This window comes from Tachyglossus aculeatus, chromosome X1 (assembly GCF_015852505.1).
Source record: "Tachyglossus aculeatus isolate mTacAcu1 chromosome X1, mTacAcu1.pri, whole genome shotgun sequence".
Lineage (NCBI taxonomy): Eukaryota > Metazoa > Chordata > Mammalia > Monotremata > Tachyglossidae > Tachyglossus > Tachyglossus aculeatus.
In genome coordinates, this window is record NC_052101.1 from 112,985,159 (window position 1) to 112,999,255 (window position 14,097).

Below are 14,097 nucleotides of genomic sequence, written 5' to 3' on the forward strand. Positions count from 1 at the left end.
CGAATATACGAATACACAAAAATGACTGAGGAACTGAAGTGCAAAAAAGTGCTAAGGGTGCTGTTGGTTTGATGTGGCTTGGAGGTTGAGAATGCATCAAGGAAGGGTTCCAGAGGAGACGCGGCATTATGAGGGCTTCGAAAACATGGAGAGCTGTGGTCTGATGGATTTGCGGGAAAAGAGGGAGGCCCAGGCTAGGGGAACATCCTGAGCAAAAAAGTTGGTCGGGAGTTGAGAGCAAAGTACAGTTGGAAGGTGAACAAAGTGTAAGAGCTGATAATGCAAGAAGGAGAGAGGGGTGGCCAGCGGTCAGGAGTTTCTGCTCAGTGCAGGGGGCGATTGAGTAGCCCCTGGTCAGATTTGAGGAGTGGACTGATGGATGCCAAGCGATGCTTCAGGAAGATGATTCGTACAGCCATGGGTGGTAGAGGCCAAAACAGGAGGGGAGGGATGAGGCAGGGAGACCATTGAAGAGGCTGATACAATAGTCTATCCAATCAGTGGGATTTGAGTGTTACCATATGCAGAGCACTGTACTGAATGTTTGGGAAAGTACATTGCACAAGGGAGCTAGTGGGGGAAGGCAGACATTAAAATAAATGACAGGAGAAATGGCAGGGTGTAAGGCTATGTACATAAGTGTTGTGGGGCTGAGGGTGGAATGAATATCAAATGCCGAAGAGATGCAGAAGGGAGGGCAGATAGGGGAAATCGGGGTTTTGTCGGGGAAGGCCTCTTGGAGGAGATGTGATTTTTAGGAGGGCTTTGAAGGCCGGGAGAGTGGCGATCTGTCATGTATGGAGGAAGAGGGAAGTTCCAGGCCAGAGGGAGGATGTGGGCAAGGGGTTGGCGGTGAGACAGGTGAGATCAGGGTTCAGTGAGTAGGTTGGCATTAGAGGAGCAAAATGTGCGGGCCACCTCGTAGTAGGAAATCAGTGAGGCAAGGTAGGAGGGGGCGAGGTGATTGAGTGTCTCAGAGCCAATGGTAAGGAGTTTCTGTTTGATGCAGAGGTAGGTGGGCAGCCATTGGAGACTTTTGGGGAGTGGGGAGACATGGACGGGACTTTTTTTTAAAAAAAAATTTATAATAGAAAAATGATCTGGCAGCAGAGTGAAGTAAGGCTGGAGTGGGGAGACAGGAGGCGGATGTAGTAAGAGCTGGGACAGTGACGAATCAAGGAGGACCCCAAGGTGGTGGGCTTCTCGGACAGGGAGGATGGTGGGGGTTATCGAAAGATAGGTCAGCTAGGAGGAGGCGTGGGTTTAGTCCGGAGGAAGAGAAATTCAGTTTTAGACCTATTGAGTTTGAGGTGCCCCTGGGCTAACCAAGCGGAGATGTCCTGGAAGCAAGAATAACTGCAGGACTGTAGATTAGAGGTCGTGGAGGTGGTTTTGAGAGTCAGCAGTGGCGGCTAAGGCCATCTGAACAGATTAGTTACCCGAGAGAGTGAGCGGAAAGTGAGAAGAGGAGGGGACTCCCACAGTTAGGTGCTGCTGCTCTGTTTGGGGAGCATGTGAAAGGTCACTGGGAGCTCACTCACGATGAGGAGACACTTCCCGGGGCCCAGGCCGCATGGGGTGTGCCGGCTCGAGATTAGAGCGAGCTCGGGGCGTGGCTCCCGGCCATCAGTCAACTCCACATTTCAAGGCTTTAAATCAACCTTGGAAGTAAGCCTGGGTCACCAAAAGAAAGGCCAGCTAGTGTGGGCCTAAAGAAAACTTAGTTCGCTCTGCCTCCTTTTGCTCTTTTTACCTGGGAATCTGTTGGTTTGGGAAAGCCGTGAGTGTATCTGTGGCAGACAGGTGCTGGCATTCTTGTAGTCTCAGGGGAGGGGAATGATTAAAGGAGCAGGGAGATGAATTTAGCTAGTCCAGTACCATTTCTGGTGGGCCTCGTGCAGTTTTTTGGTGTGTTTTTGTTTTTTTAAAACTCTTCGTAAAATCATTCGTTCCCTTGTTGGGCCCAGTTGTTTTTCAGAGTTCTCTACAGCCCCACTTGTCTGACCCCAGCCGGGGTTCCCTGGGAGGGCAGGGAAGAGTCGGTGCCATTAGCTTGTAAACCCCTCGAGGGCTGCTGGGATCAAGGCTTTTACTTTGAATTTACTTTTATTGGACTCTCCCAGATGCATAGTGCAGTGCTCTGTGCACAGTCAGCACTCAGGAAAGACCATCACTTGGCTGCCGGCTGGATTGGTCTTGGGCCGCAGGCCTGGGGTACGGATGAGTCCGACTCCTGGAAGATAGGAGTTCTCGCTCTCCTGAGCTGGACGGTCACCTCCCCTCCACCGGGTCTCTCTCCCTCGTCTACGGGGACGAGGAAGGAGCCTGGGGTGGAGGTATCAGCTGAGGCAACGCTCCAGAGTCTTAGGAAGTTGAAGTGCCTAAATGAGAGGTTCTTTTAGGGGATGCAGCAGAGTCTCCCTGTTGGCTTAAAGAGGCTGGCTTGTCACTTGCCACAGAGGTTCAGGTGATGTCCAGGACCCTCCCACCACTTGACTGAGACCGGTACTGGGGTTGAGACAGTTTGCTCTCTTGGTCTCTTACAATGTCTCTTAACCCAGGAGTGTCCCTGGGGCTTGCAGGGTGCTGGACTGGCACCCTAGGGGTTCGGGATGGACCTGCCTAGCTCTTCTCCCTGTGTGAGCCACAGCTGTGCTCTGCGTAAACGGGTGAGCTCTTCGTCTGGGTTGTGTTTAGGAGGTGGTTTGGCAATCTGAAAAATCCTCCTTAACCTCAAATAAGCTGGTTTTCCTAAACGCCCCAAAGCCTGGCCCGCGAATCTGGAGGAGGCCCCGGTGGTTGGCAGGCGAGTGGATCCGAGCAGGCAGCCCCGTTCAGGTGTCGGGGGTTATTTTTAGCCCTCGGCAGAGAAGGCCCTAGGAGTTCGGAGCGCGAAACGCTGACATTTGGGGGTTGAAACTGGCAAGGCCCAGTGAGTGCTCAGAGCGACTCTGGCCTTCACGGTTCTGGATTTGAAGCATGTTCGGTGACCTCGGTCACCATGGGAAATGAGTTGTTGGGGTTTTAGGGGGGGAGGACACCACCGAACCACAGTTAGGAGTTTGCATTCTGCTTTCTGTTGATGAGTTTGGCTCTGAATTCCAGCGGGGAAGGATGTTAGGCCCTTAACATTCCCCATAGAAGGCAAGAAGGCAAGCAAGCTGTATTCTGGCCGAGAAAGCCAGACTGGAAGGGAACTGGCGATACTTGGGGCTCTTCTCTGCTGGCTGCAGACTGGCTCTGAGATCTCGGGCCAGTTATCTCCCCATTGTCCCAAGACCGAATAGGTCTGGGTCACCCACCAACCACCGCTGTCCAACCGGATGGGCCGGGTGTCCCAGGACTAGAAAGTTGCGCCATTGCAGCCCGGGGCATTTACCGGGCCCGGAGAGAACCGGTTTGTTTTTCACATCACGAGAGCCACCTCACCCCACGGGCCTAGAGCCGGCCGGGGAGGTGGTACCCCAGGCGGGGCCGGACGGAGCCAGAGGGGAAGTGGGAGGTCAGAGATGAGGAAGCCAAGGCTGTGTGGTCAGCAGAGGCAAATGGGCCGCCCAGGTCCAGGGAGGAGCCGCTTCTTGTTGTTGACTCGAAGCCCAGCTGCATTTCCAGTAATGCACCCGGTGTGGGATCGTCCCAGAAAAGCACCTGGCAGAGAAGCTGAAATGCTGTCCTGGCAGTTTTGCCAGCTGGGAAAGCTGGGAACAGCTACAGTGGAGATGAGTCAGGGCACCTGGGCCACTTGGTGCAGCACAGGAGAGGCTCTATTAACCCTGGAAATTGGTTTTGTGTAGCAAGGACTCACCTCTCCCTACCCAGGTCTAAAACTCCGGGAGGTGGAGACACAGCCCCCTTCCTTAATCTCCAGAGTGAACAATCGCCTTCATCTCTGCTGCAGTGTTGGGAAGACCTAAAAGCAGCTTGATTTCACCTGGGCTTTTCTGTTTTCTCCTCGGCTCCCTGTTGAGCAGTTCGTCTACATGAACCCCAGTCCTTTAAAGGGGAGAGAGGATGTGCCGGGTGACCCGCTTTAATAATGTGGACAGGGAGCACATCTGTCAACTCTGTTGTAGTGTATTCTCCCAAGCGCATAGTACAGTGCTCCGCACACAAGTGCTCAATAAATACCATTGATCGATATTGGGGGTATTTGGTATTTTATTCGTATTAATGTTTGTGTCCCCCTCTAGATTGTAAGCTCATAATGGACAGGGAATGTGTCTGCTGATTCTGTTGCATTGTACTCTCCCAAGAATTTAGCACAGTGCTCAGCACATAGTAAGTGCTCAATAAATGCAGTTGATTGCATGATTGTTGAGAGCTGTCGACGTGCCAAACGTTGTACTAAGTGCTGGGAGTAGGTGCAGTCTAAGACAGGGGAGAATGGGGATTTTATGCCTGTCTTCCAGAGGAGGAGCAAGCAAGGAGTAGAGGTGAGATTAGAACCCAGGTCCCCGTCTCCCAGGCCTCTGCTCTTTCTACTAGGCCAGGCTGCCACTCAGCGCTCTCTCCATTTATTTGCCTTTGGTTATTTGCCTGCCTTATATGCAGCTGGGCCGGTCTCCTGCATCGTTGGCTGCTCCAGTGTGACTTTTTAAATTTTTTTTAAAGCTCCCTTTCCCGTAGAATCAGCTGAGAGGAGGGATAGAAAAGCTGGCCTGTGCTGTCTGGGAGAGGTCCTCAGGTGGCAGCGGGCAGTATGTTTCCTGTCAACTGGGTCTCTCCTAGCTAGGGGAAGCCTCTCCCAGCTCAGACGGGCCTTCAGTTTGTCGGGAGGCACGCCCGGCCCCTCGCAGGCGCCAGGAGTCAGGGTGCCGGCCACGGCCGCCTGCCGCTGGCTTGCTGGGATGATGCAGCGTTTTCAGCACCTGCTGTAATTCAGTTTTCTGGGCAAGGGCTTCCCTCAGCTGGGACTTTGGGGTGTGGCTGAGGTGGCCTACTTTCTAGGGATGGGAAGGATTTGCTAATGAATGACTGCAAAGCGCTGGGAGGAGCTGGGACAAATTGTCTCTTGGGGAGCATCTTCGGATGGCTGGGATTGGGGGGTGGAGGAGAGTCATATTTATGCCTCATGGGATTTGGTCCATTGGGCCAGTTCCTTTTGTGGAGATTTTTTGTTCCCCCCTCTGGGAGACCCACAGGAAAATCCCCGAGGATGAACTTTACGTTTGGGAGAGGCTGGAGAAAAGCCGAAAGCTCCTAGGATGCCCCCAGTCCCTGCCTCCCTTCCCATTCACTGCTGCTCAGGGAAGCTGAGTGTGGGCTTCCTCCTGGATGATTTGGCCCAGATCCGTCCCGGGCTGCTGGATGGAAGGATAATACTGTGACGGCATCACCTTGTGGGGCGGTGCGGTTTGTGCTTAGAGGGAAATTGTCAAGCAATGAAATTTATTGAGCGCTTACTGTGTGCAGAGGACTGTACTCAGCACTTGGGAGAGTCCAATACAGCAGAGTCAGAAGCGTCCCCTGCCTGGGTGGCCTAGTGGGCAGCAGCTTGGCCTAGTGGAAAGAGCACAGGCCTGGAGTCATTCATTCATTCATTCATTCAATCGTATTTATTGAGCGCTTACTGTGTGCAGAGCATTGTACTAAGCGCTTGGGAAGTACAAGTTGGCAACATATAGAGACGGTCCCTACAGGACCTGGGTTCTAATCCCAGCTGTGCCACATGTCTGCTGTGTGATCTTGGCCGAGTCGCTTAATTTATCCGTGCTTCAGTTTTCTCATCTGCAAAATGGGGGTTAAGACCGTGAGCCCCTTGTGGGACAGGGACCGTGTCCAACCCGAATATCTTGTATCTACCTCCATGCTCAGAGTGCCTGGCACATAGTAACCACATAACAAATACCACAATTATTATTATTATGTAGCTTTCAGTCTAGGAAATCTCCACATTAAGTGCTGGCCAGGCAGTGGAAGTGTTCTGCGGTCCTGTGTGTGGGTCCATTTAATGTTTTTTAACGTCACCTTCCGTCCTTGTGCTTCACAAGATGGAGTCCTGCCATCTTTCGCCACAGAGCCACACGGCATCATTTTTCGGGCCAGGCCCGGATTTGCAGAAGTCCGGCCCAGAATCCCACCCTGGCGCCGCACTGGGATTTCCAAACCTTTCAAACTGGGCGCTTCTCAGTAGCAGCTTGAGGGTCGTGTTGTCTCCGTGATTTATCTGAAGGAGCTATTCAGGCAGCTTGGCTAATGCGTCCGGGGTGAGTGCTGTCGTTGTCGGTCCCGGCTCGTGGCCGTCGCCCTCCGAGTCTGTCTTGGGCTATTCTGAGTGAGTGCCCGCCGCCCGCCAGCGGGGAAGTTGAGCAGCCCCAGCACTTGATCTGTTCATCGCAGCTGGGTGTCCGCCACAATGAAAGCCTTCTCTCTTACCCAGAAAAGAGGAGCTTCTGTTCCGAGATATTTCACATTTGTGTCTACTCCTGGGGAAACACCCCCTCGGGTACCTCCCCTCTGAAGACCTGGGCCCCTGCAGAACTGCGGCTTGGGGAAAAGAGGCTCTCTCCCTCGGCTTTACAACTTATTTTGTTTTTGTGTGGTGGTTTTTCCTTGACCTTTTACGTGGTCCAGAATCCCTAGGCCCGGGTTGCCCACCCAGTTGGGCTGGGGGGGTGGGGGGTGGATCCCAGAGCCCCTGGGAACTTGGGTTCAGAGCGAGTGAGCTGCTGCCTTTCACTGCTCCATTGGACTAGTGCTGGAAGTAAGTTGGAACCGGCCAGAACTTGGGTCTGGTCTAAGAAAAAATCCTGGGATGGCAGGTTGGGCCACCTGGCCCCACCCCAACCCCTGTTGTCTCTTCGGTGGCCGGGCAACCACAGCCCGCCTTGCCCATGTTACTCCGCCCCGAGGCCCCGGGCTGGGTACATGGTGGCAGCCTCTTCGGTGACCGGCAGGCCGGCCACCCGCCACCGACCCCTTCCCAGAGCCTGCTGTCTTGCCCCTCTGGCCGTTGCCACCCTCCCCGCCCCCGTTATCTGCCCACCGTTCGAGGTAGGCTAAAGGAGCATGGCTGCTGAGCCTGGCCCTTGGCTTGGGTGTCAAAATAACCACCTCTGGGCGTGCAAGGGGTGAAACCCTTCTTTTCATGGAATCCCTCTGGAGAACTGTAGAGAGACCTCATCACTTAGCTGCTGCTCTGCACACAGTAAGCACTCAAATACCATTGATTGATTGCTCAAGTCCTGGGGTGACCAGCAGATATTGCTGCGACAGATTGCCCTCTCCCCCAACCCCCTCCTCTATTTGTCCCTGGGCTAATGCAGAGAGCTGGAATTAATGCTTAACTCTAGTACTTCTAGGGAACTTCCACGTGGCTGCGGTTGAGGATTCTGTGCCCAAACTGGGCTGTTTCTTAGCTCAGCACACTTAAAAATCTCCATAAAGCTTAGTGGAGTATTAGTCTGTGGAGTCAGATATCTGCACGTGTGTGTGTGAGAGAGAGACTCTCTCCCTGTCTCTTGCTCTCTTCTTTGAAACATGAAAGGGAAGAAACCCAGAGATTTGAAAGCGAAGCCCCATCAAACCCTCTCCAACTCCTCACAGTTTTCTAAGCTCAGACAACACCAGCTCTCGGGAGCAGGGAGACGTGCGTGCCTTGCCTTGTGTGCTTGCTTAGCTATAAAATAGCGGGCTCCTCTCCAGCATGCTATAAATAATCATCCAAACAGTGCCCTGCTGGGAAATGGCGAGCGGGGTTTGGATTTACCCTAGTGAGTGGGCAAATGGAGGTTCTGGTTCTTGTGGTTCTGGGCCAAAATGGGAACATCCAGCAGGCCTATTCTGATTTGAGCCGAGGGCAGCCTTGTCCGGGCCTGGTGCTTCCTTGTAAAGTTGGAGCACGTTGCAGTGCTGTAATCCCAGGCGGGCAGAAGGCAAGAGGCCATGGGTGGGGAGAAGAGCCTGTGACGGTGTGGCTGGAGTGATGCCCCTATCTTTCAGGAACACTGCCTTTAGCACCCTTTTATGGAGTTGGTTGAACTCCAGGGGGTTGCTGTGGGCCTGCACAATCCAAGTGGCTAATATTCACTCACAGCCCCACTAATGATCATTCTGCAAGTATTACAGCACACCTTTCCTCTCCACCCTCCTCCCACCCAGCTCACCAAACTCTTGTCCCTTCACTGGGCCGACAGTGTAGAGACCTTGCTTTGCATTTCGTCGAATTCATTTTCACCCGGTCGGTTGTGTTCGGTCTCCTCCTCTCCTCTCGACCGCTTCGTCTCCCCCGGCCAGTGTTCGATTCCGTGCCCAAAGGAAAGAAAATCTTGCTGAGTTAGCTGGGATGCTGCCCTGGAAGAGCGGATCCCTGGGAGCAGGGAAGCTGGCCAGTTAATTCTGCTGTCTGACCCGAGAGGCTTGTTTTGATCATTTGTGTCTCTTGCTCTAACTCTTTGGCCTGTTGTGTACTTAGCAGTGTCGTGTCTGCTCGTCTGTCCTGGTAGATTGGAAGCTCCTTTAGGGCAAGAGACCCTGTCCTTTACTTTGTTGTATGTTCCAAGGTGCTTGGTGCTGTGTCCTGCACATAGTTGACATTCAGTTAATGTGGGTGATGGTGATGTTATCTGGTGGGGCGGGGGGTGGGGAGGAGGTACCGGGGAGCAGAGGCCCAGGTTGCTTGCCCGTAATGGTTTTACGAAAGAGTGGGACAAGCAAGACTGAGGTGACCTGGTATGCAGAGGGGAAGATGAAGGCTGGATTTCCAGGTGTTTGGGATGGGGGTGGAGGGGGATTACCCCAAGATTAATTAAGGCAAGGAACTGAAAACTGGGGCTGGTGGCCTCTGAGGCTTCACCTCCCTCAGGAGACCATGCTGGGGCGCTAAGACCCAGATTATCAGACCTCTGCCATCTCGGAACAGGGCCCAGGGAGATCCTTGCCGCCAACGGTATCTCCCTTCACTCCTGAGTTATATTCCGGGGAAGGAAAGATGAGTCTCAGGGGACAGAGGAGGGAGGAGGGAGCAGAAAAGTCTTCTCATCAGGAGAGAACAGGTAAGTTAGATCAAAGCCGGAGGTTGAGGGGGAGAGCTGAGAGCCAGGGGGAGACCCTCTCCTCCCCCTTCACTGGACAGGGGTGCGGCCCTCCTACCTGTGCGGGAAACACTTCCTGTCTCCAGGGCCCCCAGCCGGCTAGGAAGTGATCCGCCTGAAGGCCGATGGAGGTGACAGCCAATGATTCATGACATGCCGTGATCTCGGAGCACCTCTAAATGTTGCCGGGTGTCTGCTGAAAGAAATGTGGGAATGCGGGAGCTGGATCTGATTTCCGGTCCTGGCTCCCCAACCCTGATTTGGTCCAATTAACCTCTCTGCTCTGTTCCCCCTCCTCCCGACCTGGTCATCTCTGCCCTTTCCTGCCTACCAGGGATATTGAGGCCAAGTAAAGCTGTAGCTAATCTTGGGCGAGACGCTTCTGACCCGAACTGTGAGCCCACTGTTGGGTAGGGACTGTCTCTATGTGTTGCCAATTTGTACTTCCCAAGCGCTTAGTACAGTGCTCTGCACATAGTAAGCGCTCAATAAATACGATTGATTGATTGATCCCCCTCTATACTGTAAGCTCGTTGTGGGCAGGGAACGTATCTACCAACTCTGTTATGCTGTACTCCCCCAAGTGCTTAATACAGTTCGCTGCACACAGTTAAGTGCTCGAGAAATACAATCGACTGATTTTCAGCTGGGTTGGGGGTTGGGGGGATGCAGAGAAACCTCCTGACCCACTCTTTCGTTTCTGAGCTGACAATATCTAGCATGGCTTTTCTCTCCTCAGACCTCATCCACCTGTCATGCCCTACTCAGTCTTCTCAGTTGCGATCTTCTCCATCCCTGTGTGAAATCACCATGGAGGAGAACCAGTCGGCTTCAGGGTGGGAACCGTCGACCTTACGCCGGCCCAGAGAGGCAGATTGCTGCTTCCTCCTCCACCTCATTTATGGAATGCCCATCAGGCACTGTACCAAGCTTATATCGGGGGCAGGCCACCCACCGCACCAGGCGCTTGGGAACTGTGGTAGAAGTAAATAGTAAGGTCATTTCCCTCAAGAAGCTAGATTAGAATCTAGCGGAGGAGACAGGCAGACCTAAATGGCCAAATGTGCACCCCTCCCTCCCTCAGTGAAAGGAAGTGATTAAGCTGATGAGCGCACAACCTGTAAAGGCGACCATGGAGAGACCCTGGGGGAGCTGGCTTTTTAGGAAGGGTTTTCCCCAACTCGAGCCTCCAAAAGGGCAACTGGCACTCTTGCTTTGTGAGCCCTCCTTTTGGAATCCACCAACAGGTAGCTGGGGCCCGAGGCGTCCCTGCACGCTTCAGGCCAGCCCAACACGCTCATCTCACATTCACGGTCATCTCACATCCCTGAAGGATGACTCGCGTGGCGGCTTCTTGCCGGTGCCGCGCGGCAGGTGAGGATGGTTTTCACGCCTCACCATCCTGGTGGGGGAAGTAGCCATCACCACTGAGCTTTCTCCCGTCTCCTTTTCCAAACTTGATGGACCGTGTGGAGTTTCCAGGCCATCTGAAATCGATAACAGGAGAGCTCTGGGTGGGGAAGGGACTGATGTGTGCCTGCGGTCACTACATTCTGGCAGTCCGCCACCTCACTGGGCACGGGGGCTCAGGGGGACTGGGTGAGAGTGTGCAGATGCAAAACAACTCAAAGTGCACGTCCTGCTGGCAGCAGGCCTTACCTTTCCCCTCAACCCTCAGCCGCTGCGTAGTGCTCCCCCCGAATGGCAAGGGGCCAGAAAGCGGGCGCAGCTGGATTTTCCTGGGCCCGACCTGCGAGAGACTCCCTGTGTCGAAGACACTGAGACTCGTAGGTGCCATCTCACCTTTGGTGATAGAGTGTAAGCCCCTGGAGCACGGGCCACGTCTCACTTTTTGGCTTTCTACTTCCCCAAGCGCTTGGGACGGAGCCTTGAATCCAGTGGGCGCTCTGCACCCCCCCATCCCTGCCACCCCTACCACTACTTTGGCGGTGTCCACCTCAAACCAAAGGGTAGCGCGTTAGGTGTGGAAAGCTGAACGATTGAGGCTTTCGGGCTCCGGCGTTGGTTGAGGAGAGGGGAGGTCAAAGAGCTGGAAGCAGCTTGCTCGACTGGACATCCCAGCTTTGGCCGTCAAGGCCCCTTTGAGCCTGCTTGCTGGCTAGCCGAGTAGCGTCAAGTGAGTCTAAGCTTATGGGCGATGGATTTACTGCCCAAGGGTGCGCCTTCCCCCTTTCTCCCCCGACCCCCCCAAACTGACCTCTGTTGTTAATGCAAATGGCAGCCACCCAGCATCGGGCGTAGCTGCTGGGTTGGGCCCCCAATCCCAGCCCCAGCGGATTTTCAGTCTCGTTGCTTGCAAAAGCTGCGCTTCTTGGCGATGTCCCTCTCCCACCCCTCCTGGGGCCCATTTTTCCTGCAGTCTTGCCACCAGCGAGGCGGGACGGTTGAGCAATTACATTGCGTTCACTGAGAAGGGAGCCTGCCAGCCGGCGATTCCCCAAGCTGGCTAACGGTAAGGATTTTGAGGGTGTGACCCCAGGCTAGAGTCAGTCGAAGCAGCAGTGGAACGCCACGTTCCTCTGGCCAGATCTCTAGCCACTGCTTCTCAGGTCATGGAGGTCAGCATCCGTGAAAGTGGTGGAAAAGTTCAGGGGCTTTTGCAAAATGTGTGTCTCTGTTCTACAATGAGTGTTTCTCTGTTTCTCTCCACCCCCCCACCCCCAAACCCCTATTTCTCTAGGGAAATTGAACTCCTGAGAAGATTACGGCACAAAAACGTCATCCAGCTGGTAGATGTATTATATAACGAGGAGAAGCAGAAAATATATCCTTTTTGGGGTGTGCTGGGAACTGACCTGCTTTGCGATGAAGGCTTGACTGTTAAATGCATTTCAAGCGGCAACAGCTCTCGTCCCCTTCCTGCAGGGAGGAGTTTCGCTTTAGCTTCTGGGGGGGTCTTTCAGAGGCCGAGAGACCCGGGGGTGAGTGGGTAGGTGGGTAAATCGGGCCCCGAGCTGTAGGTTTTATGCCGATACATTCATTCATTGTCGTATTTACTGCACGCTTACTGTGTATAGAGCACTGCACTAAGCACATGGGAGAGTACAGTATTAACAGTGAGCATTCTCTGCCCACTATGAGCTTACAATCCGCAGGTCTACACTCTCCCTCCGGCCCCCTTCCCGAGCAGCTGGATCTGCGGGCCCACCCTGTGGGTTGGGTTGGGGGGCACCAGTCATCAGTCTCCCCTCCCCAAGGGGGGCTGTCTCCACCTTAAAGGAGCAGGCGGGCGCGCGCACTGGACGGCCCAACCCTGCAGCACACCTTGCTGTTGCAGCGACTCTCTTTTGTTCTTGTGGTCGTTTTGGGATGGTAGTTTCCAAGCCTGTCCCCCGGGGATGGCCTTTTAACTGGCCTCCACCTGAGAACGTTGCCGGGCCGTTGACAGCGTGGCCCTCCCAGCCTCTCGAGTCTAAATGACTCTGTTTCTGAAAGGGAACACGGATTTGGTTTCTTGAATTGCTACCCCGCGGTGTCCAGATCGTCCCCTTCCTTGACCTCGGCCTTTTTTTCTGTCATTCGCCGTCTTTCGCAGCAAGGACCTGGCCTTGCGGACCCCCGCAGGCCCCAGGGCATAATGGAGTCTTTTCTCACCCAGTTCTCGGACGGAGCGGGCCAGGCTGTGCGAGCCAAATGGGTGTGCTCTTTGATTTCCTCCCCTCTCTTGCTGGCACCATCTCCTTTCCTCTTTGCTGCTGGTTGGCAAGGAGATGTCCCTTCTAGCTTGGCCGGCCTGATGGTCGCGAGCAGTTTTGTCCCAATCCTGGGGGCCTCGGGGCCGGGCTTTGGCCTCAGAGCCGGGGCCGGCGGGAGTATTGCCAAGTGCTGTAGCGCACACCCTCTCTTGGCCTCAGTTAACACGGGCCCGTTGCTACGGCTTCCTGCTGCAGCAGCGAACAGCGGGGCGCTCGGTGCCGTGCCACCTCAAACCGGGGACCTCTGGAACCGACCACCTTCCCCGATCTCAAGATTCCTCCTTCAGGAGAGTACCAGACTCTCCGACTGGCCATCATCACCGTCATCATCATTGATGGTATTTATTCATTCATTGATTCAATCGTCTTTATTGCGTGCTTACTGTGTGCAACGCCCTGTACTAAGTACTTGGAGGGGTACAATACAGCAACAAACAGACACATTCCCTGACCACAGTGAGCTTACAGTCTAGAGGGGGAGACAGACATTACTATACAGAAGTAAATAAATTGCAGATGTACGGATGTGCTGTGGGGCTGGGAGGGAGGTTGAGTGAAGGGAGCAAGTCAGGGCATTTATTGAATGCTCACTATGTGCAGAACAGTATGCTAAGCACTTGGGGGAGTATCAGTCAATCCGTGGTATTTCTTGAGCACTTAATGTTGGAATGGTATTTATTAAGTGCTTGCTATGTGCCAAGCACTAGAGAAGCAGAGTGGCTCAGTGGAAAGAGCCCAGGCTTTGGAGTCAGGGGTCGGGGTTCAAATCCCAGCTCTGCCAATTGTCAGCTGTGTGACTTTGGGCAAGTCACTTCACTTCTCTGTGCCTCGGTTCCCTCATCTGTAAAATGGGGATTAAGACTGTGAGCCCACTGTTGGGTAGGGACTGTCTCTATATGTTGCCAACTTGTACTTCCCAAGTGCTTAGTACAGTGCTCTGCACACAGTAAGAGCTCAATAAATACGATTGATTGACAGCCTGATCACCTTGTATCTCCCCCAGCGGTTAGAACAGTGCCTTGCACATAGTAAGCGCTTAACAAATACCATCATTATTATTATTATTATTGCACATAGTAAGCGCTTAATAAATGTCATCATCATCATTATTATTATTATTATTATTATTATTATTATAAGCCCTGGGGTAGATGCAAGGTAATCAGGTTGAACACAATCCCTGTTCCACATGGGGCTCACAGTCTTAATCCCCATTTCACAGATGAGGTAACAGAGGCCCAGAAAAGGGAAATGACTTGCCCAAGGTCACACAGCAGATACGTAGCAGAGTGGGGATTAGAACCCACGTCCTCTGATTCCCAAGCCCGGGCTCTTTCCCCTAGACCATG

General features: G+C 53.7%; 1 protein-coding gene across 1 annotated transcript in view; it reads left to right on the forward strand.

Annotated features, from left to right (window-relative positions):
* Window positions 1-14,097, forward strand: part of STK11 (serine/threonine kinase 11) — a 67,646-nt gene that overhangs the window by 12,193 nt on the left and 41,356 nt on the right. Inside the window, exon 3 of the mRNA XM_038772028.1 lies at window positions 11,734-11,817. Within this exon, the coding sequence (XP_038627956.1) occupies window positions 11,734-11,817 (84 nt within the window). The remainder of the gene's footprint in view (window positions 1-11,733; window positions 11,818-14,097) is intronic.